This window comes from Canis lupus, chromosome 4 (assembly GCF_048164855.1).
Source record: "Canis lupus baileyi chromosome 4, mCanLup2.hap1, whole genome shotgun sequence".
NCBI classification, from domain to species: Eukaryota; Metazoa; Chordata; class Mammalia; order Carnivora; family Canidae; genus Canis; species Canis lupus.
In genome coordinates this window covers 51,960,547-51,987,380 of record NC_132841.1, presented here as the reverse complement: position 1 = coordinate 51,987,380, position 26,834 = coordinate 51,960,547, and the positions used below count along the sequence as shown (strand labels likewise).

Here is a 26,834-nt window from a genome sequence, read left to right as displayed (position 1 = left end):
ATTTGATGTTCTTGTTTAAGATTTCAAATTGAATGTTGATTAGTTAGCAATATATTATACTAACATTTTCATTTCAAGAAATAGTCCATTAGTCTAGAATTTGTGGATAGGGACATTCGTAATTATTTCTCCCATGATTGAAAAGATACCATCTCTTATGCACGAACTTTGGATATAAACAAGAAGCACAAGCTTTGTCATTAACACTGGGCATGGGAAACTGCCTGCAGGACCAACTACAGGGGCCTGTTTAAGTTTCATTTACAGGAAAATTTCTCTTCTTGATATTTACCCTATAAAATGATGGCAAAGTTAAATGAATCTGGATCTTCTGCCACTCTGTAGTCTTTATGGACTTTTTTTTTTTTTTAAAGATTTTATTTATTTATTCATGAGAGACACAGAGAGAGAGAGAGGTAGAGAGACACAGGCAGAGGGAGAAGCAGGTTCCATGCAGGGAGCGTGACATGCTACTCCATCCCGGGTCTCCAGGATCACACCCTGGGCTTCAGGCGGCACTAAACCGCTGAGCCACCTGGGGCTGCTCTCTATATTGACTTTAAAATTCTCACTCCACTTATCAAATAATGAAAAATAAAATCAACTTTCTTTTTTTTTTTAAAAGATTATTTATTTATTTATTCCTGAGAGACACAGAGAGAGGCCGAGACACAGGCAGAGGGAGAGGCAGGCTCCGTGCAGGGAGCCCGATGCAGGAGTCGATTCCAGATCCCAGAATCACGCCCTGAGCCAAAGGCAGATGCTCAACCGCTGAGCCACCCAGGCGTCCCTAAAATCAACTTTCTATAATGAATACATATTATTTTCATAATTGGGAGAAATAAACTTTATTACTAGAATAAGTGGAAGCGAATCACAATTTTTTTTCCTACAGTTGGTATTTTTAGATCCCATATTAGGTTATACCTACCAATTTTAGGCTTAAAATTAAGTTCTAGGGATGTACTGTGCAACTTTGTGCCTATAGTTAACAAGAATATATGGTACACTCAAACATTTTTTAAGAGGATAGATCTCATATTAAGTGTTCTTAATTCAATAAAAAATTAAGTCTATGTCATATACATGTTTTGTTTTTAATGAAAACAATGAAAAAAATTTAAATCTCTTTTCCCAATGATAAAAGTAATAGACTTCCAGGTCTAGGACAAGAAGGAGTTGTTGCACTCCTCCCCATTCCTTCTGCTAAGTACAACTAAAAACACTGGATGGCATTATGAAACAAATACATGAAGACTCTAAAAGATAGAAAAAAGGAAGACTGGATAGTTACCTCAAAAGACATGGCAGGGAGTTCCCTGGGTTTTCCTTTTGCTTCATATTTCTCAGACTGGGTGCTGGAAATGCAAGCAACCTAGAAACGCCAGCAGGCTCAGACAAAAACTGCCCCCAAAAGTCTGCTCTCTCTAGACAAAGGACCAGGAAAGGCATAGCCTAGCAAGGAAAAAAATCATTCAGTTAATAACCACTCATACAGAAAAAAGTTAACGTGGGAGGCCTGAGCCATAAAGTCTTGCTTGTAAGGTTGGCCTTTGGCTAATCATCTGGAATCTTCACTGATAAAACAGTTCCCTACATTGATATTAAACTTTCCCTAAATTATACAGATGTCTCACTGCACCTAGACTGTTCATGCAAATGATAATGGTTTATGTTATACACTTACTTTCCTTCTGGGAGTCTGGAATTGGTACTAGGCAATGAATATCTATATGATTAGCCCCCAAAAAACCTTGGGCACTGAGTCTCTAATAAACTTTCCTGGAAGACAATACTTTATACCTATTATTATAATTCACTGATGGAAACATTTAGTGCATCCTGGGCAATTCTATTGGGAAAGAACTCTTAGAATAGCGTGCCTGGTTTTCTTTAGACTTCACTCCATAAAACTTTTCCCTTTGCTGATTATGCTTTGTAATCTTTTGCTGAAAATATCATCAGAGAATACAACTGTACATTGAGTCCTGTGAGTACTCCTAGTGATCACTGAACACGAGAATGTTTGTGGAGACCCCAGCACACTGCCATACTCCAACCAAGTACCACACAAAAAGTGATGGTCCCACCCCCACCTTTGTCAGCAATATCATGCCAGACTATAATGAGGTACCCCAGCCCCTCTACCAGGATGGTGTCAGAGAAAGCTGAGTAGAAAGCTAGAACTTTTACCATCTTCCAGTGGTAATGAGATCCTCCCCTACACCACCCATAATGTCAGTGGAGGCCATGTGGGGAGTAGTGACCAGACATCCTTCTACCTCCCAACTAGGAAGGTATCAGTGGAAATGGAAACCTGGTAGAGAACTTGAACTCCAACTACTATGCAACAGTAATGAGGTTCCCTTTCCTGCCCACATAGGTTGACAGGAAGGGCTAATGGGGATAGGTACTAGTACCACAACCAAGAAGTTATAAGGTGGCATCTCCCTAACCCCACCCTGCAGTATCAGAGAAAGCCTATTACAACAGAAGATTTAAATAAGATCCAGAGTATCATAATACCAAAAATGTTCAGGCTACAATAAGAAGATACTTGTCAGACTAAGGAGAATCTCAATTTGAATGAGAAGACAACAAATGTCAACACAGAGGTAGGATAGATGTTGGAATTATTGGACAAGGATTTTAAAACAGCATAAAAGTATTTCTTTTTTTTATAAAAATGTTTCAATAAACAATTATGAACATTCTTGAAACAAAAAAGTTTCAGCAAATAAATGGAAGATATAAGAAAAGACAGGTTGGAAATTTTAGAACTGAAAAATCACCATATCCTAAAATAAAATTTAAAAAAAATTAGTGGATGGGCTCAACTGAAGAATAGAGGGTTACAGAAAAATCAGTGAACCTGAATACAGATAATAGAAATGATCCAATCTGAACAATAAAGAAAATAGTTAAAAAAAAAAAAAAAAAAAACAGTTCTGGGGACCTGTGGGCTATACCAAAAGATCTAAGATTTGTGCCAGTAGAAAGAAGGTGGACTTGAAAAAGTACTTAAATAATTTTTGAAAAACTTCCCAAACTTGGCAAAAGACATAAACCAACATAGTAAAGAAGCTAAGTGAACCTCAAACAGAATAAACTTAAATACATCTCCACCAAGACGTATCATAGTCAAACTTCCGAAAAAGAAAAAAAATCCTGAAAGGTGCAAAAAAGAAACAACTTATAAAGAGTAGGAAAGAACAATTCAAATGAAATTTCTCTTCTGAAACTATGAAGGCCAAAAAGAAGTAGCACATTTTTCAAGTGCCAAAAGAACTATCAATCCAGATTCTATATCCAAAGAAAACATTCTTTAGTAATGAAGGGGAAGTCAAGACATTCTCAAATGAAGGAAGTCTCAAGGCATTTGTCGCCAGCAGACCTATCCTGATAGAATGGCTAAAAGAAGTTCTCTAAATAACAAGTGAATAATAAAGGGACATTAGGAAGAAAGAACCATGGAAAGAGTGAAGACATGGGTAAATACGGATTAATCACCAAGGGTTAGGAGTGGTAAGAGGAGGAATAAAGGTGGGCATAAATGGGTAGCACAAGGTATCCTTGTAGTGATGGAAGAGTTCTGTATCTTGACTGTAGTGGTTATATGAATCTATATGTGATAGCACATGACATACATGCACACACATTGTACCAATGTCAACTTTTTGACCATACTAAGGCTATGAAAAACATAATCATTAGGAAAAAACTCAGTGAAGGATGCACATGATCTCTCTCTTTGCAACCTCCTGTAAATCCATAATTATTTTTAAACATTAATATAAACTATATATACAAATGTATATACATCTAAAGCATAGAAAAGACTTGCAAGGATAGGCATAAAAATTATGTAGTAAAGATATATCTGTATTATTTGAATTTTTTTAAAAAAAGAATGCCTTCATGAATTCTTACATTAAAAAGAATGCAAAATTATTGTAAAATATCCAAACACAGAAAAACATAAATAAGATGAAAATCACTTGCTCTATGATGCTATCAAGAGATAATTTCAATACACTCATTTAACAACTGAGTGTATCCCATGGCACCATGAACTGTTAACACTTTGGTGTATATTTCAGAACTTTCCTGTGCATCAAGAGCCATACACAGATTATAGTCATTCATGGATATGATTATTATACACATAATATATATTATATAATAAGCTCTCATTACTTGATGTTCTATTCATTAATATTCATCCATTCAGCAAATATTTGATTACCAGCTTTAGCCAATATCATGTTAGACTCCAAGAATATAATGGTGAATTAATCAGACAGGGGCTGGTTCTTTACAAAGTTTACAGTACAGTGAGAGACTGTCATTAAAAAAAAATCTGAAATACACAGTTATAGATTGTATCAAGTTTAAACAAATGTAAACAGTGTTTTGAAATGCCCAACTGTGAAAGGAAAGGTATCTTGATGGCAAGATACCATGGCATGTTTATCATTGATGGAAATAAACCAGTAGAGAGAAAGATTAAAAATACAAGTGCTAGAAAAGATATTAGATTTAAAGAAGGCTGAGAAGGAAGGAGCCAGAGCACAAGTATAAGGGTTGGCTTCAGGTAGAAGGAAATTGCCAAATAAAAACAGAAGCAAAAGAAGCAAAGACAGGTGCAGATATAACTTAGTTCATAGATTCAGAGATCTTAAGTTGAGGCAATTCCTCTGTGAGATCTTCTATATTCCTTTTTTTGTTTGTTTTTCCAGGGAGTGAGGGGCAGAGGGAGAAGAAAAGAACTTCAAGTAGGCTCCCTGCTGAGCCCAGAATCTGACACGGGGCTTAATCACATGACCCTCAGATCATGACCTGAGCCAAAATCAAGTCAGATGCTTAAATGAGTGAGCCACCCAGACACCCTGAGACTTATTTTCTTATCAAAAATATAAGGCGATGTCATTTGCCAAGAACAAGCACGTAAACTGGAAGATCTGAGGTTTAAAAAGAGTTGTGGTTTTAAGTTGTCATTTGGGAAAGCAAGCTAAATAGAGAAAGACAGTAAACTTGCCAGGCTGAATTAAGAGGCTGTGGAGTCTGCCCTATGGGACAGATTCTAATCATTTCAGCACACTGACTGCAGCCAGGGAAAAGGCAAGGGAACAGGCATTAGGAGAAACAGTAGCATTAACTTGAAAGAAAGAAGGGAAGGAAGGAAGAAAGGAAGCAAGAGGGAGGTAGGGAGGGAGGAAGAAAGGATTGTTTTTTGCTTGGGAGGAAACAAAATGCCCTAGAGACAAGGGGAAGGAGGTAAACAGGTCAGGTGAACGTGGCAGGATTTCTGGCTTGGGTGCAGGAATGTCCTTTAGCCTTCTAATCCAAACATGATCACAGTGATGTCAGCAGTTTATCATCTGATTTTATGAAATTGGTTCCATGTTTTAGTCTCTTAGACCTAACAACCTATCAAAACCCTAGGGAGGAATTCCAGGCATCTTTAGTTGCTGCAAAGAATTATGAGTAAGGCACAAGTATATTACTTTCCACACATTAAAAAGGAGGATCTAGTGAGCAATAGAAATTTAATTATTCTCTTCCTAATGGCACTTGTGGGTTGCTCTGAGCACTTTTTTTAAAGTCCACTTTGTATTTATTTCTAGTTACCAGAAGTCCTTTATTCCTAACATAATTTTTTATTTCATGAATATATAGCTAACTAGAAAAGGACATGGAAGAACTGAGATACGAGCAAATCATCTGTTAACTGGACTATTTGTCCAAAATACTCTGCTACCGGGGATCCCTGGGTGGCTCAGTGGTTTAGTGTCTGCCTTCAGCTCAGGACATGATCCTGGAGTCCTGGGATCGAGTCCCACATCGGGCTCCCTGCATGGAGCCTGCTTCTCCCTCTGCCTGTGTCTCTGCCTCTCTCTCTCTCTCTCTCTCTCTCTCTGTGTGTGTCTCTCATGAATAAATAATAAAATAAAATCTTTAAAAAAAATACTCTGCTACCATTATTTTCTAAGAAATACCACTCACTGTTCAACACTTGCAATTTTAAAATTATCTACACTTGAGTAACATCAAACTTATCAACCTTTTGTACAATGGCTATTTTATCATTAAAAAGAAGAATCTCTTTATGCATCCTTTTGCTTAGAATTAAAATCTAAAATGTCTTAGTTGACATTTATGACTAACAAAAACAAGCTTTTCTAGTAACAGGAAAAAATATACAGTGGCCAAGCAGCTGGTTAGCACATGAATAAAGAACAGACTGAGTTGAAAGAAAATAATTCATTCTGGAGTTCAGTCCCTTGTGTTTCGACCATCTTTTTTTGGCTGGACTGCTATTGTGTGATTTTTGTACAAAAATTTTTAACTTGGGGTTTTCCTTGCCTTTTTTTTTTTTTTTTTTTTTTGAGAGAGAGAGAGTGAGTGTGTGTGTGGCATATGGGAGCTGGGGTGGAGGGGCAGACGGAGAGGGAGAGTTTTAAGCAGGCTCCACAGCCAGCACTAGTGGAGGGGGTCTCTATCTCATCACCCTGAGATCATGACCTGAGCAGAAACCAAGAGTGGGATGCTTAATCAACTGAGCCCCCCAGGCACCCCACTTCCTTTTTTTTTTTTAAGTAAGGAGGGTATACTTTTATTTCACTGAAAATGTTTCATTTTTTAAAAAAACAGCTTTTCATACACTACTAATGCAATATGCAATAGAAATTACCAAAAGAAAAGAGGTAAGAACATACAATAGCGTTTGTCTTGTCTAAAAAGCTGGGAAGACACGAAACTTGGCTTTTTGCTTTCCTTCCATCGTGGCCAAAACGGGAACGTGAATTATTTACATCACTGTGAAGTAGAAGTAAAAATATATGTAATTCAAAGACTGGTGCATAGCTCAGACCAGTATCATGTCAGCATTTTCCCTTCCACATCAAAATCTAAGTTTTATTTGGCGCCATATGCAACAATCTAGCGGCAATATTTTGTTTTGTTTTGTTTTGTTTTTTGCCTGACAGCAAGCGATGCCCGTTGAGAGCTTGTTGTATGAATCAGATAGGGACTGCTCTGAATTTCCACTAAAGTCTACAATTCTTTTGTCTGGGTTTGTAACTGGCTTTCCTCGCATTCAGAGGGAAGGTGGAGCGGAGGTGGGGACGGGCAAGGGGAGGTAAAATTCGATGCCCTACTTTAGTGACCTCGATGGCAGCTCTCGTACTGAGATCTGCTTCTTTGGTTCTCGGAGTGACTTAGGCTCACCCCTTCCCTTTTCTGCGGGTCCTCAGTTTACCGTTGCATAAAACGGGTGGAAGTCCAAGCTCCTAAAATTACTCAAGTTGGAGGCCCCTGGTGCCGGGGCGGGGGTGGGGGTGGGGCGGGGAGCGGAGGGGGCTCAAGTCTTCAGCCTTAAAGGGCCCCTTTCAGCCCTCATCCGGAACACGGCAACGCCACACGAGTCCTAGGCTCGAGTCCTACGAAGGTCTCCGCACACCCCTGCAGCCGGGGCCACGCCACCGACCCACCGCCGCGGGCAGCGCAACAATACGGGAGACGCCCCCCGCGGAGCCCCGCCCGGCTCCGCGCCCACGAGCGGGCGCATGCGCAGGCGGGCGAGGGCTGGCCCGTGTCCAAGGACCCCCCTGTCCGCCCCGCGGTCACGGGCCACAGTCTCGGAAAGGCCCGGCTCCCGCGCCGGGTCAGGAGATCCCTGGCAGCCGCTGTCCAGGATTACCCTGCCGGAGACGGACGCGGGAGGCCGCCGCGCAGTCTCCAGCGCGTTTCCGTTTCAAACCTGAACTTCCGGCTCGTTAGCCGGTTCCGGTCCCCGTTCCTCACTTCCGGCCGCCGTCGGTTCCGCTGTGGCCGGTTCCTGCGTCCACTGCTGCGGGCCCCGCGGCTCTCCAGGTGAGGGGACGCGGGGCGCCCCGGGGCGCTGCCCCCGGGGAGGCGGTCGGGGCCGGGGGGCCGCCGCGCGGCGCTGCAGTTCGCGCGACGCGGCCTCCACGGCGGCCCGCGGGCCGGGCCGGGCCGGGCCGGGCCGGGCCGGACGCTGCCTGCGGGCGCCCCGGGCCGCGTCTGCCCCGGTGTGCGGCCCAGGCCGTGGCCCCTGCAGCTCCTCGCCGGGCCTCCGCCCTCCCGCCCGGCCTCCGCGCTGCTGCCGGGGGCTCCCCAAGCCCCAGTGGGTTTTGCGTCCCCAGACTCCATTCCTGCGCCCTTCGGGGTTTGTCCACGGCTCCGCCTCCCCCTCCCCCTCCCCCTCCCCCTCCAGGTGAAGGCCGGGGCCTCGGGTTCTTGGGGTGCCTGCGACGCCTGCCTGCCTGCCTGCCTGCCTGCCGCCCTAGGGCGGTCGCCTCCCGCGGCTGCCGCCGTGCCGGAGGCTGGTTGAGGGCTTCACCTCCGCTCAGCGCCCCAGGCGGTCGCTTTTGCTGTTAGTTTCAGGTTTCCGCAACTTGCGGCCTTGGACAAAATGGTTTTCTTTTTCAGTTTTCTAACGTGGATACGTGAAGACAATAGTCGTCAGTTCAGGAATGCAAAGATCAAGTGAGATAAGCTGTTTGAGCAGGTGGCCGTGTGGTCATCGCCACCGTCCGCCTTGCGCTTTACAGTTCACAAAGTGCTGTCACAGGTGTTGCTTCGTCCATTAACGCTGTTCTCGTGAACTCAGGATCGCCTCATTTTGAGGCAGGAGTTTTGGAATTGACCGGACGGGTCAGTTCAGTATGTTAGGCAGAACTAACCCAAACGGCTGTCCTAGAGGTTGCGGTCCTTACTTGGGTAGTAGTTTTAATTGCCGTCAACCCTACCCCAAATCATTTTTCGGTGTATTGATCTGATAGGACCTAGAATGACACAAAGCATTAGAATGGCGTGAGAGAGGAGGTTAAATGGGAAAACATAAAATGACTCCTGCATTTGCACTGTGTGTTCCCTTGGGAGTGATCTGAATGTTGGAGAAATGAGGTTCAAAAGCAGTTTTAAGGACTCTGCGTTTAAGATTTCGAGGGTGTTTGTTTTGTTACGCTTGGTCGTTCAGAGCAATTGCCAACTTGGGATTCCCACCAGGGTGTAGGTGTACAGTGTATAACATTTGTATACTACTCTACTAAGCGTGCAGAGCCCAATGCCATCTGGTAGGTTTTCTTTTTTAGCTGAGAAAATTGAAGAGTTTAGAGCACTGGCTCTCAGACTTTTCGTATGCCTCAGAGACGGGGTGAGGGGGAGGCTGGGACAGGGATTGCTAAAACACAAATTGCTGGGTTCTTTTCTCTCCAGCCCCCGTTATGTTTATAGCAAGTTACCAAGTACAGTCATGCTGTTGCTTGGTCTTAGACGACGCTTCGAAAATACTGGTCTAGAGGTGAAATGACTTGCCCAGGCTCACCTGGAGCTCAGAGGATGTTGCTCCAAACTCTCTGCTCTCGCCCCACCCCCAGCACAATGTAAACTCTGTTAGTTGGTGGTGGTCCCATTCTTAGCTCTTGTAAATTTTCATTTTTATTGCCACCTTCACAGAGGAATAATGTTTAAATCATATTTTAGTTTGGCTCGAAAGGTCTTTTTGGCACTTTATTGAGAATCATAACATTTCCTAGAGCAAGTTATCTCAACAGAATGCATTGCCCTAAATTACTACTTTAAATTTCAGTAGAGCAGGTACAAACATAAGAGCGTTAAGTATGATTGATTTTCTAGTGCTTCCTCTAGTGGGCATGTTGAAGACCTCTTAAGTTCCTACGTTATTTTTGTATGTAATGATTCACAGTTTGTCTTCTTGCATTGGTTATTATCCAGGGAGAATGCAATCAAATGTTTCCTTAAACAAGTGATAGCATCTGGAAATGGAGATTAGGAAATTCAATTCTCTGACCTGGGGGGAAACGGACTTAGGAAAATTGATAAAAAGTATTAAGAGAGAAAAGCCCTACATGCCATTGTTGATGAGACTAACAACCACTATTTGATCTTGTGCACTTTTATCTGTGCCTGTGGGTTTTTATTTACTGATCTTTGATGCTTTGCCTCCTGTAGGTCCCAATTCAAGAGAGGCAGTTGTGATGTAGAGGAAGAAACATGAGATTTAGTCAGAAGACCTGTTCTGTTACCGCCTGTGTGCCCATTAGCAGATTACTTAGCCTCTCTGAAGTCCCATTTTTTTAATTGCAAAAGAGGGATGATTCTTATCAACCCTGTTAAATGACATTGCATAAAAACTTTCCAATTTATTAAATACTAAACAAATAATGGCGATGCTTTTTATTTAGCACAGTGCCTGGAACACATCAGCTCAGATTTTTTTTTTTTAAGATTTTATTTATTTATTAATGAGAGAGACACAGAGAGAGAGAGAGAGAGAGAGAGACAGGCAGACACACGGGCAGAGGGAAAAGCAGGCTCTGTGCAGGAAGCCCGATGTGGGACTCAATCCCAGGACTCCAGGATCACACACTGAAGGCGGCGCCAAACCGCTGAGCCACCGGGGCTGACTGTCAGCTCAGATTTTTAAGAAAATTTATTTAGATAATGCTTATTTTTGTAGTGCTTACTATGTGCCAGGTCTATATGACTTACAAATATTAGCTAATTTAAGCCTCATAAGAACCCCAAAGTAGAAATATTCTCATCCTTAGTTTACAGAGAAGGAAACTTAGGCACTAGGAGTCTGGTAACTTCCCAAAGTAAAATAGCCAATAAGTGAGAGAGCTGGGATCTAAACCCAGGTACTATGGCTCTAGGGTTTGCACTTTTAACAACTCACTGTGCCACTTCTCAAGTGTTACTATGAATGGTCCATGATGGAGGAACTTACCTGTAACATAAACCTGGTCAAACAGAGAGGGAGGGATAGGTAGCTGATCATTGCAGAGTATATTAGGAAGTAGTAACTTTAAGCCAAAAATTGGGAGGGTAGGGGAATTTTAACTTTGAGGCCTAATAACTTTTGGTGTTCTGGTAACACAGATTCTGTAAGGAGAAAATCTTGTTTCTCCACCATCCAGTTGTAAAGTAGGACTCAAACTGCATTGCTTCTAAAACTTAGTTACAAATTTAGCTGCGTCTTTGATGTATCTGTTTTAACTTATTTACTGGTATATCCCTTTCTTTTTAGGTATCTTTTTCTGAGTGAAAGCTGCTTGATCGTATGTTTCAAGGATGGCTCTTCCTATCATTGTAAAATGGGGTGGACAGGAATATTCAGTGACCACACTTTCAGAAGATGATACCGTGCTAGATCTCAAACAGTTTCTTAAGACTCTTACAGGAGTGCTACCAGAACGCCAAAAGTTACTTGGACTCAAAGTTAAAGGTAATTCTCTCCTCATTTTAAACTTTTTGCATCGAAACACTTATGAATTTTCATATGTTATTTTTTTCTCTTTAATAAGTCTTTCTCCTTTAGATTTCTTTGTTAGGGATATCCCTAAAATTGCTGTATGATAAAAATAATATTAAAAATTTCTTGAAAATACCACCGCTATTAAGATTACTTTTGATTCCTCTGACAGTTGGTGTTTGCTTGTTAAACCTGTGGTGCAGAAGTCTCAGGTAAAACAGTGTAGTTTCTGACATCTGTGTTCTAGCACAGCTTTTTCATTACAGCTGGGTTCTTATACTCTCCCTAAGTTATCTTTTCTGCTTCAAAAGTAATGTTTTAAAATGATGATTTAAAAATTATAAGCAGTGTTTATATCCAGTTCGAAAGGAACTTTCCTGGTGTTTGTGTTTGGCATATCATTGAAGAGTGAATTTTGGGTAGCAAAAAATCTCGAGTTTTGTCTTAGGTGCTCAGTGTTCAAGACTTTCTGGAAAACATCTTCATCTTGAACAACAAACTAAAATAATTTATTTTCTTTAGCTAGTTGAATAAAGATGTTCCTCTGAGATGGAGTTGGGGAAAAAAACAAATTTATTAGTTGCTACTTGTTAGTGTGTTAGACATTGCTAATTCAGCAGTGAAAGTTTGTTAATTTAAGAAAAAAACTGCTGTGGAATCTGTACCAAACCTTTTAATATTAGGGTTTTGTATAATGGGATAGTGAAATCAGCACCTGAACTTTAGTGAGAAAACAGTCATTTGCTTGTATTGTAGGCAAACCTGCAGAAAATGATGTTAAGCTTGGAGCTCTCAAACTGAAACCAAATACTAAAATCATGATGATGGGAACTCGTGAGGAGAGCTTGGTAAATGTTTACTTTTGTTACCATTTGTCCCTTTGAAGGTATTATGATTTATATTACACTGTTGTATCATGGTTTTAATTGTGGTAAAATTGTCAGTTTTGCAGTCCGTGAAAAATAAAAGCTTCACAGTATATGTGGTATTAACTCAGCAGAAAACAAATACTAGGGAACTTTTAGTATATAGTTAGCATAAGCATAGTAGTCGTGCAAATGGTCAAACTTAACACGGTAAATCTACTCAGTGAATGTATGTTATGAATTATAAAATGTGGAAATTTCCTCACAGTGTGTGCTTGAAAGATTCTTGATCTTGGACTGTATCTTTTATTTGCTTTTTATGTTATGCATGTATTTGTTATGTTAAAGATAATCTGGTAAAACAGAACTCTTTTTCATCTTAATAGGAAGATGTCTTAGGTCCACCTCCTGACAATGATGATGTTGTCAACGACTTTGATATTGAAGATGAAGTAGTTGAAGTAGAAAATAGGTAAGTACTTTATACTATCAAAGGAAATGGGTTGTAGTGTGTGAAAAAAGTGAATGTTTCACCTTATTTTATTTTTCCATTAGGGAAGAAAACCTACTGAAAATTTCTCGTAGAGTGAAAGAGTATAAAGTGGAAATTTTGAATCCTCCCAGGGAAGGGAAAAAGCTTTTGGTACTAGATGTTGATTATACATTATTTGGTAAGTCAGCTAAAATTGCACTTTACCTTCGGTTACCCATAACAACTCTTTTTTTCCTTTTATTTTTTTCTTCCAATATGAAATATTTAAAAGTTTTTCTTCTTCTTTTTTTTTTTAAAGTTTTTTTTCTTATTATAAAAAGTATATCATTTATTGTAGAAAATACTAAAATTATCTGTAATTCCAAACCCCCAAAATAATTATTCTTATATTTTGATGTGTATCTTCCAGAGTGTGTTTGTATGTATATCCTTTCTACTTTTGCTTAATGATATTTTGAATATTTCAGTCATTTAATATTATTCTTTGTGAATTAAATACAGTTTTTGGTTATCGCTACTCTAGTTTGTGGATGTATCTTAATTTAAGTCATTCTCTATTGATTAACATTTAAATTTTTTGAGGATTATTTAAAAATCATTTTTGAGGGGATCCCTGGGTGGCGCAGCGGTTTGGCGCCTGCCTTTGGCCCAGGGCGTGACCCTGGAGACCCGGGATCGAATCCCACATCAGGCTCCCGGTGCATGGAGCCTGCTTCTCCCTCTCCCTATGTCTCTGCCCCCCCCCCCTCTCTCTCTCTCTCTATCATAAATAAATAAAAATTAAAAAAGAAATTTAAAAAATCATTTTTGATATTCCTGGTTTTCTTTTTTTTTTTTTTTTTTTTTTTCCTGGTTTTCCATTTAATTATATTGAGGGCAGATTTTTAAATTTAAAGTTTCTCATAATAGCAAAAAGGAAAGATGTTAATCTCATACTGTAATATTGCTAATAAGTGATTAGTTAACTCTTGATATTAGCATGAATTTATTTACTTCTAACCCTAAACTTTAAGTACAGATCATAAATTAATGTATACTTATTTAAAAATTTGATTATTAAGTTAGTTGGGCCTGTCATTTTAGTAAAATGTGATTATGTCTGGAAGGTGAGTGGCTAAAAGTGAGTATAGGTGCCTCTAGTTTGTTTTTCATGTCACAAAATAACGTCTGTATTTTAAAGACTACTTGAAAACTAAATTTACAGTTACTATATGAGCCTGAATTCTGGACATTGCTCCTCACAAATTAACCAAAATATATTCATTAAAACTGGATCACAAAGATATTAAATTGCGTGCTTTGAAAGACACTTGTTTTCAGCCAGTGTAATTCAGTCTCAAGTAGTTTACATTTGAATGTTTGTATTACATTTCATAATTTGCACTGATGTCAGGTACTTGTCCATGGTAAGAAACTAGTAAACATCTATAACTGATTTTCTTTTAGACCATAGGTCTTGTGCAGAGACTGGAGTAGAATTAATGCGGCCATATCTTCACGAATTCCTAACATCTGCATATGAGGATTATGACATTGTTATTTGGTGTAAGCTATATTTTTTGTTTAGATTTCCATGGGAATAATGTTGCTATTTTATAAAATATGACATAAAATGGCCTGTAGTTAAATATGATACATTTTTCATTTTTTTAAGCAAATTTCTGATGAAACATGTTTGACATTCTTGCATTACAGTATAAACTTATATGTATATTTAGCAATACCACTGAAGTAGTCAAATACAGAAAGAATGTAGATTATGGTGTCAGAATAAAAATGATCTTATTTTTCATAAGACCCTACCATGATTAGGAACTTTTCTTTCTGATCTTTACTATAGAATCTTTGATGCTTCAGGATATTGTTGCTTTCTCCTTTCTTTATCACTCTAGTTTCAAAACACTTGGAGAAAGACGTATAAAAAAAATCACAGTGATGTTGTTCTTCAGAAATAAAGGAATATGAATTTACTTAAGGAAAATTAAATGGACTAAAGCAGTATTACTCAAATTGTGGTCTGTGGACCATTCCAGGAACTTACAGGTCTGTGATAAGATCATGAGTTTGCTCCACAAAGTAAATTTACTACATTACTGAGCACACTTTTTAGTTCAATAGACATTTTTTTGTGGCAAGACTTTATTGAGAAGGGAAACAGTGTATTAATTTATATCTGACCTCCCTACAAACATTTAAAGTGGCTTCTTGGCAAGCCATAGGCAGAAAAGAGCTGACTGTGAATTAAATGAAATCTTATCGGTTAAAAATGCTGCATTTTTGATGAGTGACTACATAGTTGGTACTTCAGTCTTTAAATTTCCTTTGTACTTTTCCTTTTAGTTAGAGTATCTCCATTGTTCAGTATTAATATGAGTTTACAGCCATTAAGATTAAATATAGAGTTAAATACAGTTTTCTGGTTTATGAGATACAAGGAGGAAAGCTTCCTGGGAACAAATTTTTGTTTAGCAACTGACACCTGAGATGACATTTGAGAAAAAAGTTTTTCCTCTAAATGTTATTTTTTTCCCTCTAAATGTTATTAACGTAGCTTTAGAAATTTAGAGATTTTTTTTTTACAGTCATATGTTTAAAATAACTTATTTTTGTAAAGTATGATATTTTATGGTAGTATGTTGAAAGGGGCCCTTTACTTTGTTCTAAATAAGTGAAATTTTTAAAATCCAACTTTGTCCTTACTTTGTGACACCGGGCAGGTCAGTTAATCTTTCTGAGCCTTAAGTTCCTCATCTGAGAAATGAAGATAAATAAACCTACTTTATAGAGTAGCTATGAGAATAAAAATATTAGTATAGCAACTAGTACCATGTCTGACATAATTACTTAATTGGAAACCCTTTTATTAGCTATGAATATTTTTTTGTTTTTCATTGGGGATTGTAGACCCAAAATAGATACTGAATTTAAGAAATTTTTCCCTTTTTCATGATTGTTGTCATTATAGATATATCAGTCTCTAAAATTTTATTAACTGATCAGTTTTGTGCATTAGGTGATTCAGTTTTTGTGTATGTGTGCTAAAGATTTTTATTTTGAGAACTCAGATACCTCTTTTGCCTTTAAAAAATACATAAACACGCATATACATGCTTTAACAATTAAACTCCTTTTCCCTTTTTAAACATTTTACTTGGTAATAGCAATGTAGTTTTAGTCCAATAACTTGGGACCAGAAGGGCATATAAAATTGAGGACTGAATTTTATTTTATTTTATTTTATTTTAATTTATTTATTTATTTATTTATTTATTTATTTTTTGAGGACTGAATTTTAATATCAGTGATTTCAAAACTGGTTGATGTCTGACAATGAGCAAATACATGACAGAATTTATGAATTCAGTTGTCTCAGACTCATTGTTAAAAGCTCCTAGGCTCAATGAGCGCTAAATTTCCTGAGCCTGGCAAAATGCTGATTTTCATTGGCCCTAGTGATCTCTAACATCATCTTTTGGCATGTAACATTAATCTACTTATATTGACATATATGCCAGTGCATTGTATGGCAGTGGGAACATGGAGATAAATTGGAGATCCAGGTGCCCTATATTTAAGTTTGGATTGATAGAGAATAGTGTCAGGGCTGTTTTTAAACAGGAGTTTTGGTCTTGATTTATAAATTTCCTAGATTCAAAATTCTTTTGAACATCGGTTACCTGTATCTTTTAGATAAAAGTTGTTAAATTTCTATTCCGTATTGATACACTAAAGATAAGTTTATCAGGCAGCCCGGGTGGCTCAGCGGTTTAGCACCGCCTTCAGCCCAGGGGGTGATCCTGGAGTCCCTGCGTGGAGCCTGCTTCTCCCTCTGCCTGTGTCTCTGCCTCTCTCTCTCTTTGTCTCTTGTGAATAAATAAATCTTTAAAAAATTTTTGTTAAAGTTTATTTTTATAAATACTTAAAATTATCATAAATATGTTAGGAATTATTATTTGTGATTAATTCGAACTTTTAATCTTGCTTAGAAAACTTATTTATACAGAAGAAAAATTTTGTAAATGAAGTTGAAGCTTTTCGTTTGTATCATATTATCATTCTTCATATTTTAGCTGCAACAAATATGAAGTGGATTGAAGCTAAAATGAAAGTAAGTGTTAGAAAATCCATTTAAGAATGTTTTGAAATTGCCATTTGTCTTTATGGAAGTTCCAAGTTGAATTAATTTCATTCTCAATGGAGGGCATTTAGTAGGTAAACAAATGTGTTTATCAGGAGTAGAGATGTGTTTAAAGTCTGTTTAGTGGTGGATTGTATTGAGTAATTAAGTCTTTTTCAAGAAAAAGTGCAGTAGAGCTCCCCCTCCTTTTTCCCCTCATTTTACAATAATGCTTTCTTCCCCCTTCTTTTGCTTTGGTGTGTAATACCTGTATTGAAGAAGGGATATAATCTGTTTCTAGTTTATTTTCTTTGGACTACCATTTGTTGGCTTAACAAAAGGAGACTAAAAAACATGGTAGTTGTTGAGCAAGGTGTGGTAGCCACTAGAGTAGAAAGTTGGGAAATTGTGGAAAATTGTAGCTGGAATATTCAGAAAGCCTGGAATTTTTCATATTATTGTATTTTAACCACATGAATATCTATTTATAGGAGCTAGGAGTGAGCACAAATGCAAATTATAAGATTACCTTCATGTTGGACAGTGCTGCTATGATAACAGTGCACACTCCAAGGAGAGGATTAATAGACGTAAGAAATCATTTCATTTCTGTTTGAAGACTTGTTTATTTTCTGATACTTTTTGTATTTATGTTGATGGAATAAAGTACAGAAAGTTGAGAAGGACGTTTGACTGGATAGTGAAGTATCAGTTGAGTTTGACATAGGAAGATGTATATAAGCTTAATAAATTGGAATTTTAATGATAGTTCTTGAGCAAGACTGTCAAGAAAAGTCATGGATAATTGTCCCATGATGATGGCAGCACACTGTTGCTCAAAAAAGAGTAGGTGAGGAAAAATACCGAATATCAGCAAGGAAGATACTAGAAGCAAGCCAAAGCATATTCGCCCTGCCTTATATAAAACTGATAAGTAAAAGCAGATACCATGATGCATGTACTTCAGTGTGATGTACATGTAGCGCTGGAGAAGAGCAACAAGAACCATCAAAGAAAAGGGTTTAGCTAAAAAGATTAGGATTCTTTACTTTGTTTACTCATCAAGTAACCAGTCCTTTTATTGCACTCCTACTAGAATGTGTTGTGATAGTCACTGTTGGAGATGAGGAGACATGGCCTATACCTTTTGAAAGGACATGAACTAAGATTAATTGGGGAAAACTTAGCAAACTAGGAAAGCATAGGGGGGACTGTTGAAATCATCAAAATCAAAAACAGAATCCTTTAAGTGCATAGAGATGTATTCAATAAAGGTAATACTTCATACATCAAGGGAAAGACATTACCTACTAAAGTAGTACATTTATAAAATCTAAACAGTAAAAAAAAGTTTGGGAAGTGTTAAACATAGTTGTGTTTATAATAATGAAAAATTTGAGAAATAAAAATCTGGTGGTTGCCAGAGAGGAGGTAAGTGAGGGGATGGATGAAATAGATAAAGGGGATTAAGAAAGACAAACTTCCAGTTATGAAATAAGTAATGGAAATAAAAATACAGCCTAAGGAATATATAGTCAGTAACGTGATAACGTTGTATGGTGACCAATGGTGCCTATACTTCATCGTGGTGAGCACTGAGTAGCGTATAGAATTGTTGAATCACTGTGTTGTACACTTGAAAGTAATAAAACACTATAATTATACTTCAAGTAAAAAAAAGTAAATATTCAATAGTAGGGAATTGGATATAAAAACTTTTGTTCATCCATCATTTGATGTAACAGAATATTAGTGATTTAAAAATTTTTCATGATACATCATTAAAGTTAAGGAAGTATTTAGCAGTATTTGTAGACCATTAGAAAGAAATTTTATCCCTTATTTGGTTCAGGTTTCCCCTTAACAAAGGATCTGTGAACTCTAAAGTTGTTGATGTTTACAAAAAAAGACTGGAGGTGGGGTGTCTGGATGGCTCAGTCGGTTAAGCATCTGACTTGGTTTTGGTTTAGGTCATAGTCTCAGGGTCCTGGGCTTGAGCCCTGCATAGGGGCGAGCTTAGTGTGGAGTTTACTTGGGGTTGTCTCCTTGTCTCCCCACGTGTGCACTTTCTCTCTAAATAAAGTCTTAAAAAAAAAAAAAAAAGCCGAGGTAAATAGTAAATATATCGTTGGTAATGGCTGGATTATAGGTAATTTAAAATTCTCCTGTGTGTTCATTTTTTTTCCCTATCAGCAGTATTAATTCTTTGAGAACAAAGTAGTCTATGTTTTATGGAACAGATGGCACTTGAGATAATTAGAAAATGACAGCACTATTTAAGAGGATATAGGATTTCTAACCCTGGGTGTCATAAACTGAAGCTCTTGTCCTATTTCTTGAGGCTTTTGTTAGCTAAGAAAATTAAAAATCTGGCTTATTGTATCAGTTCTATACTTGTCTTGAAGTATTTGGGGAATTTGTTTCAAAAGTAAACAGTTAATAAGGCAAATAAAATTAAAATATTTAAAATAATAAAATAATTTCAATAACATTCTTTGTAGTAGCTAGGAGATTAAGAAAAAAAGGCTTTCTCTCTATTAAAATAAGTTCTAGAAAGAGAATAAAACATTTTCAAATGACAACCTTTATTATCATTTACTACCTTTTAATCTCCTATAATTATTTTTATCATGTAATCGCATATTACCATAAACGAGACTCCTGTCTTCAGCAAAAAGTACTTCTAAAAATTAACTTATCTAAAAAATGTTTCTGAATTGTAAAATAAACACATGATTCAAAAATAAAAATAAAGTATATAATGAAAAGTATTCCTCCTCCTGGCCCTTTAGGCACTTAGTCTTCTCTTCCTACTATTCTCATGTGGTCTTTTGGAGACTTTATGCAAGTACCAACAGATACGAATATGTAAAGAGTTATCTTTTTGAAGGCTCATTTTAACAACTCAGAAAGAAAAGTTAAGAATTTACAAATTATAGTGCTTTTGAAGTTAACCAGTTAGTTGCCCTAGAAATTGTGCACCTGTGCCAATCAAGACAGAATCAGTTTTTCGTTTTTCTCTACAAAAATACTTAAATTCTGTATTAATAGAACTGGGTACATTGTTATTATGGTTTTCTGGTTTTGAAAACAGACCCCATGTGACAGTTAACCTCTGAGGGTCATGTTTTAGCCCAGGAAGTCAGTGACTGCTTAGCAAACAAATAATTATTGTAAATTCTTACATTTTAAATAATTACTCCTCCTTTGACCCCAAATTTTCATTTTAAAATTATGGAAAGTCTTATAGTAGGTTTAGTTAGGTAGACATGAGCAGACCTTTCAGAAGTTAATATTGTGAGATCCATTGTGCTTTAAAGTGTGTTGCATCTCAGCTATGGTCTGTTCACACAGCCAGCTGTCACTGTCCTGCAGCAGTGCTGTGATGTATTTTGGGCATTTTTGAGGTATCTCTGCTTTTAAGGAAGGATGAACAATTACTGATAAAATTTCAATTAAATCTAAATTTTTATTCTAAGGTAAAGCCTCTTGGTGTTATATGGGGAAAGTTTTCAGAGTTTTACAGCAAAAAAAACACTATAATGTTTGATGACATAGGAAGAAATTTTCTAATGAACCCACAGAATGGACTAAAGGTAAGATATAATTTTACTTGCTATGTTTATGTAATCTGTAATTTGTGGTAGAACCTTAGCACTGTTGAATTTCATAAATTTTCTGAAGTTTTGTATATGGTCACAGGCAAGAAAGCTAACATGTTTAGAAAAATTCATACACAGTTGAACATTCTCTCTCCCACATTGATATCTTCTTGGTTTGCCAACTCATTCAGGTGTTTTCTTTTTAGTTAGCTCTGTGGAACAACATGGACTTAGTGAGTTGAAGCAACAGACATTTTATTAGGGATACAAATGTTGGGATTTCTGATGTTCTGGTTAGTTGGAAAGCTGGCAGTAAGGATTTGTTTTTTTCCTTTTAAAACTGAAACTAAGGGTTTTGAAAATTCACACAGGGCAGTTGAAGATCTTAAAGTTATAAAATGCCAGAGCTAAGAATCTCAGTCATCTTGTCTGCCTTCTTTATATAAACAATCTGAGGTTAAGAAAATTTGTAACTTGCCCAAAATCATGTATGCAACTGATTAATGACAGAATTTGAGTTAAAATCTTGGTGGCTTGATTCCTAGGCCAGCGATGGATCTTATCATTGAGTCATATGCAATCATGTGTAGGCATGATAGTAACATCTAATCCTGGTAGCTTTGGAAGAAGTGTTTTTCTTGTGTGTTTACCAGGTGCAAGGTACAGGAAAACTTTTGAGAAAAGATTCAGTTTCTCTACACTAAATTCTTTATGAAATTAGTGGTTAATACTTCTTCAGGAAAGGAGGTGAAATGGTAATATTCATGGAATGATTTTTGAAGAGAGCTTTAACTTTAAAAAAAAAAATACAATAACTGGTTTTGTGTGTGTTTAGAAGAAACTTTTATTTTCCCAGCCCATATTTGGGTCCTACTTCTCTCTGGTGCAGAGATGGTATAAATTTCTAGTTCTTCATGTTACTTTAGAGCAGGATTTTTTTTTTTTTAACTAGTCATTCCGTAGAATCACTGAAGGAATTTCTAAAAATATGTATCTACAGTCCCCCCCCCCAAGTTTTAATTCAAGAGAGGTATTTTTAAACATTCCACTAATCTCTCACATGTCTCCTTTTGAAACCTCTTTCAAGAAGATAGTTATTAATGATTTACCCATATTGACATACAAGCAGGTTTGAAATTGAGAAATATTCCTACTGTGTTTTGTTGTCATAGTTTCATAATGTTCTTGAAGGAAGTCTCAAAAAAGATTTCAGAGATCTTAAAGATGACTGCTTATTTTTAAAACAGTAAACCTATAATAATATAAGCTTGCCGATCTTAAGCTTTGACATAGAATATAGAAGACCTTGTGAATTATGAATACACGACTGAATTTTGAGTTTTGGTCATGGGTAAATAGATACTCTGAAAACTTCCTTTTTGTTTATACAAGGAAATGATATGAGAATGCAGATAATTCAGACCATCTTAAGTTTCTGAGAATGTTTCTTTGATATGAGACTTTAGTGGTCCTATATAGTCGTTTTCTCTGCTAGTGAGATCATTTTTGAAGAATGGTACAATAAGAAGTGATTATGCTGGAACAAGTGAAGTAAGATGAATAAATAGACTTTTTTTTTTCCCACTTAACTAGTTTAAGTTTTAAATTCAGAGTCATAGGAGTATTTTAGTTTTGCTGTTTAATAGTGCTTATGGCCAAGGGCCTTGGGCAACTAGGAATCACATTTTACTTTATATATATTAATAGTTTAAAAGTTAACATGTTGTCTTTATAATTTTTATTTGATTTTGAAACATTACAGTATTGCCCAAGATTAGTTAGAAACTCATTTCACTACGTCACAATATCATGCCTCTTAACTTTCAGCCCCAGGGCTTAAGCAAGGTCTGATTCCTCAAGAGAATCTTGATCTCCCACATTCATTGCTGCTGCTGTGAAGCAGCACTGCCCACTCTACCTGTCTGGAAGCAGGAACTCCTGCAAGTACTTGCTTCTGCACAGACTCACTCCGGTGCCGTGCAGGTTGTGGGAGCTCAGCTGACCAATAGCTGTGGAGGTCCCTGGCACCTGTTCTGATGCGAGTAGAATACATGGAAAAATTTTCTTCTATGCATTTCAGGCTTATGGTGTGTTTTTTTCTGATAACAGAGAAGAAAGTGTATAAGACATATTTTAAATCTTTCCTGTTCTTGATAGATAGAATATGGACTTCTTTGTTCTCAACCAGTGACAGAATTTAATGTCATCTTTTTTTCAGTGTTGCCATGTAAAATTAATAACTAATAAGCAGTTTGCATTTTCTCTAAATTGTAATAAGGATATATTAGTACTTTATTAAGTACAATTTATCTAGTCCTTACATGTGTGTTTTAGAAGGATGATTTTTAAGAAACATTTTTTTATAAAATGAAAAAAGCCAAATGTAAATAGAACTACATAGAATTATGTAACAAACTCCTATGTATGCATTATTCAGTTTAAACAACTTATTAATTCATAGATGATTATGCTTGCTCTGTACCCTACCTACTTCCCTCTCTGTAATACTTTGAAGCAAATCCCAGACATACCATTTCATCTAAAATTAATGAAAAAATTTTGGAAGGTTGTCTTGAGTTTTATAAAGATTTTTGAGCTGATATCTGAAAAAAAGCAAAAGTCTATTGGAACTGTGACATATAGAAAAGTACATAAAATTTATAATTTAACTTCTAATTTAATGAATTGTTATAAAAATAGCACATGTAATTACCACCCAAGTCAAGATATTAATATCCCTTACTAATTACAATTCTCTATCCTCTCTACCATCCTGACTCTTATGCTTTTTTTTTTTTTTTTTTTTTTTACTCTTATGCTTTTGAAATGAATGCTTTTCATCATAAAATATAACAACCTTAAAAATATGGAAAATATGACTTCTTTTTATGGAGAAACTTGTATAATTAAAAAATATTCTTATGGAGACTTTTTTTTTTTTTTAAAGATTTTATTTATTCATGATAGTCACAGAGAGAGAGGGGGGCGGGCAGAGACACAGGCAGAGAGAGAAGCAGGCTCCATGCACCGGAAGCCCGACGTGGGATTTGATCCCGGGTCTCCAGGATCGCGCCCTGGGCCAAAGGCAGGCGCCAAACCGCTGCGCCACCCAGGGATCCCTTATGGAGACTTTAATGATAAAAATGCTTGTGATAAAATGAGGGTACATGTTATATAAATGTATAATATCTTAGGTATATAAAATTTTATATAAAAATACTGAAATGAAAATCATCATTGTTAAAATTTATCTCTCTCTCCTGTTAGATCAAGCTTATATTTGGGTTAGCTTTTTACAAATTGAGTGACATGAATTAAGTTATTTAAGGATTGACCAAAGAGGAAAAAGTCTAGTAGTTTCTCTAGTAGAGAAGCCATGTAGGGCTCAAGTGCTGTAAGAAGGCTTGTGTTCTTAGTTTGAGACTGAAAAGATAACGTAAGGTAAATGAGGTGGAAGAGCTCTTAACCTCGCACTATAAATGTTATACATTGACTGCCAGTTTATAACACTGAGATAGTCCAAGAGTCATTTTTAGTACTGACATCCCTAAGTGACATTTTATTTTATTTTTTATTTTTTATTTTTTTTAAGATTTTGTTTATTTATTCATAGACACAGAGAGAGAGGCAGAGACACAGGCAGAGGGAGAGGGAGACGCAGGCTCCATGCAGGGAGCCCGATGTGGGACTCGATCCTGGGTCTCCGGGATCACACCCCAGGCTGCAGGCGGCGCCAAACCGCTGCGCCACCGGGGCTGCCCCCTAAGTGACATTTTAATCTCATTAACTGAATTTGATTGAGAGGACAGTATAGATTTGTGCTAGTTTCCTTATTGCAATGTGAAATGTTGAATGTTTATTTTCTAACAGATAAGGCCTTTTATGAAAGCTCACCTAAATCGAGATAAAGACAAAGAACTTTTAAAACTAACTCAGTACCTCAAGGAGATAGCAAAATTAGATGACTTTTTGGACCTAAATCACAAATATTGGGAAAGGTAAGTGCTAATTGCTTATTCATAATGAATGAAAACATTGGTGACCCTGGTATACACATAATTCTGAACTTTTATTTAAGATGGGTAAATTCTAAAACGATTTTCTAATGCAGTGACACCCCCCCCCTAAGTATTTTTCCCTTTAATCTTAACCTCTATGTTGTTCATAAACCTGCATCTCTCGAGATCTTTAATACTTGTAGGAGAGAAGATTTGAGACTGGTACATATTTGTGATGCCGCTTACAAATTATTTTGTGATACTGGGTGGCTCACTCTTTTATAAATCATATAGGAAGATAGTCCCTGTTTTTTCATACTATAAAATAAGGTCAGGATAAAGTAAAATACACTAAAAATTTCCTGTTAAAAATCACTCTACAAGTAGCCCCTCTGTATAGCAGAAAAATTAGAAAACTGTAATCCAATAGAGAAACAATTACTTAAGGATTTTCCTTTCCAAAGGGAACCACCTTTACCATCTTGATGTATGTTTTTAGTCTTTATTCAAAGTGCAGACATATGCACACATCTACATACAGACTGCATATGAACATTAAGATTCTGAAGCAGGGAAAACCCCTGGGGGAGTGGATGGGATTATAGTGTACTGCAATTAATTTTTTGGAATTCGATCTTTAAAGATCTGCTTGCATTAATACAGCAACAAAAGAAACTATTGATGTAATAATGACAGTTTGGCTTTTTAGATCATTCTGACATATAGCTTCTTATTAGATGATTCTCATAATCCTCTTAGGAAGGAAAGGCAGGCATTTTTATCCTCATCTCCAAATTATAGATAATGTAATATAGCATAGAGATAATAAATGCCACAAAGCAAGCAAGTTTTGCACCATTAAAATGTGTCCAGATCTTCTGATTTTAAGAGCTCTTTCCCCACCGCCATACAACTGAGTATAGTAATTTGTAAATGTAAGAAATAGAAATGTAAAAATTTGAATTTAATGATAGATTCCTATAAAATAACCTGAAGCAAAAATTGTTTACTTAGTAAATTATTTGTATTTTTACACTCTTGATCAGAGTCCTTTAGTTTGTTTCCAGTCTTTACTCAAGAAAAATAGGAAAATTAACCTCTTCATGCCTGTAAAATAAGTTCTAAAAGAAAGCTCTTCATAGAGCTGTTGTGAGGACTGAGTGAATTAATATCTATACTTAAAACAATGGTTGGTACATTAAACAATCAGGTATTCACAACTATTAAAATTATTACTCATCTGGAGAAGTTTTGAATGAACTGCTTCCTTTGGGAGGAGAATTAGATTGTTATTGTGAGTTTATCATGAAATAGCTTAGACATCTTTATTCTGTTTCTTTCAGGTATCTGTCAAAGAAGCAAGGACAGTAGTTACAAGTTATATTGGCAGTTACTGAGGATACTTGAGATCACGAACTTCTTGCTTTTATGCTAGAAATCATTATGATAGTGCTGGACACTGCAGTGAATATCAGACTGCTTATACTTGGTCTTCCAGTTTTTTGTAAATTTAATTTTATATTTTTTGAAGATCATAGCAATATGCTAAAAAAAAATCCTTTTTCCCCCTATATGAATACTGTTACTCTTGAAAAATATTTTCTCCAGCATTGAGTACTGAGTTTTTTCCCCCTATATAACACACAAAAGTGGACAAAAATGTATACTCAGCAATGTCATTTTGTGGCTTTAGAAACAAGTTATGTCTTGTGTTTTTGTCTCATTCTGTTATTGTCTGACTAAATCTAAGACCAAACCCATCTTGAAACTACTGCTTTTTCCCATTTAAACCCCGCAAAAAGAAGTTTTTGAATAAGGAACCTAGTTTGGTATGCTTAAAATCACCAAGATTTTTTTTTATTCCTTTGTCATAGACACAGTTTCTCTTCTTACTGTGCACTATTTACATCTCTAAATTTTTCTGCTGTCTCAGTTTGGTCTATATGTGGGTCCATGTTCTTTGAGTAAAACTGGAAAACGTCAGCTGTGATACAAGTGTGTCTCATAGTATGAGAAATAGAAAACATAAGACTGAATATGAACAATAAAAACTAAGGAACAAAAGTTATTTCTTTTTGGTGGCTAAGTAGAAGCACTTCTGCCTAAAACCATTGTCATAAAAGCAATTAAAGGCATTACATTTTTAAGTGGGACACATCACTGGTTCAGCCCTAAAAAGCATGAACAAAAAGTTTTTGTTCTGTTCCAGCTATCTCTTGTCTAAGTGCAAACACTGTGTTTCAGTGAAAATATTTAGCCATAAGAATAAAAAAAAAAAAGTTTTGCAATGCTTACGCCTGCAGATATGTAATGTGACCACTGTTTTGTGTTGACAGTATTGCTTTATACAGTTATTGTATTTGAAAGGAATCTGATCCTTTCAAATAAACATGGTGTATATTGTTCTTACGGGACTATTTCAGTGGTGTAAATAATAAATACTTTTTCTTAAAACA

At 36.7% G+C, this 26,834-nt stretch overlaps 2 protein-coding genes across 3 annotated transcripts in view; one reads left to right on the top strand and one right to left on the bottom strand.

The window, feature by feature from the left end:
- Nucleotides 1–8,175, bottom strand: part of LOC140631416 (uncharacterized) — a 21,218-nt gene extending 13,043 nt beyond the window's left edge. The window contains exons 1-3 of the mRNA XM_072822833.1: nucleotides 7,763–8,175; nucleotides 6,720–6,819; nucleotides 1,295–1,455 (exon numbers count right to left, since the gene is read on the bottom strand). Of these exons, the coding sequence (XP_072678934.1) occupies nucleotides 1,295–1,455; nucleotides 6,720–6,819; nucleotides 7,763–8,175 (674 nt within the window). The remainder of the gene's footprint in view (nucleotides 1–1,294; nucleotides 1,456–6,719; nucleotides 6,820–7,762) is intronic.
- UBLCP1 (ubiquitin like domain containing CTD phosphatase 1) lies at nucleotides 7,591–26,834 on the top strand. Of its 2 annotated transcripts, XM_072824317.1 has the most exons (11): nucleotides 7,594–7,875; nucleotides 11,078–11,275; nucleotides 12,059–12,150; nucleotides 12,555–12,640; nucleotides 12,724–12,839; nucleotides 14,108–14,206; nucleotides 16,732–16,769; nucleotides 17,270–17,368; nucleotides 20,258–20,374; nucleotides 24,251–24,378; nucleotides 25,722–26,834. In XM_072824317.1, exons 2-11 carry the CDS (start codon nucleotides 11,122–11,124, stop codon nucleotides 25,747–25,749), a joined length of 957 nt encoding a protein of 318 aa, XP_072680418.1. In that variant the 5' UTR covers nucleotides 7,594–7,875; nucleotides 11,078–11,121; the 3' UTR covers nucleotides 25,750–26,834. The 2 variants fall into 2 exon arrangements, with proteins under 2 accessions (XP_072680419.1, XP_072680418.1); XM_072824318.1 differs by lacking the exon at nucleotides 17,270–17,368 and having other exon boundaries at nucleotides 7,591–7,875.

Bases quoted from the DNA above. Each gene is read 5' to 3' on its own strand.
- UBLCP1 (XM_072824317.1), top strand. From the start codon at position 11,122: ATGGCTCTTCCTATCATTGTAAAATGGGGTGGACAGGAATATTCAGTG. The intron at 11,276-12,058 runs GTAATTCTCTCC...CTTGTATTGTAG, and splicing joins ACTTGGACTCAAAGTTAAAG to GCAAACCTGCAGAAAATGAT. The intron at 17,369-20,257 runs GTAAGAAATCAT...TTTTATTCTAAG, and splicing joins CAAGGAGAGGATTAATAGAC to GTAAAGCCTCTTGGTGTTAT.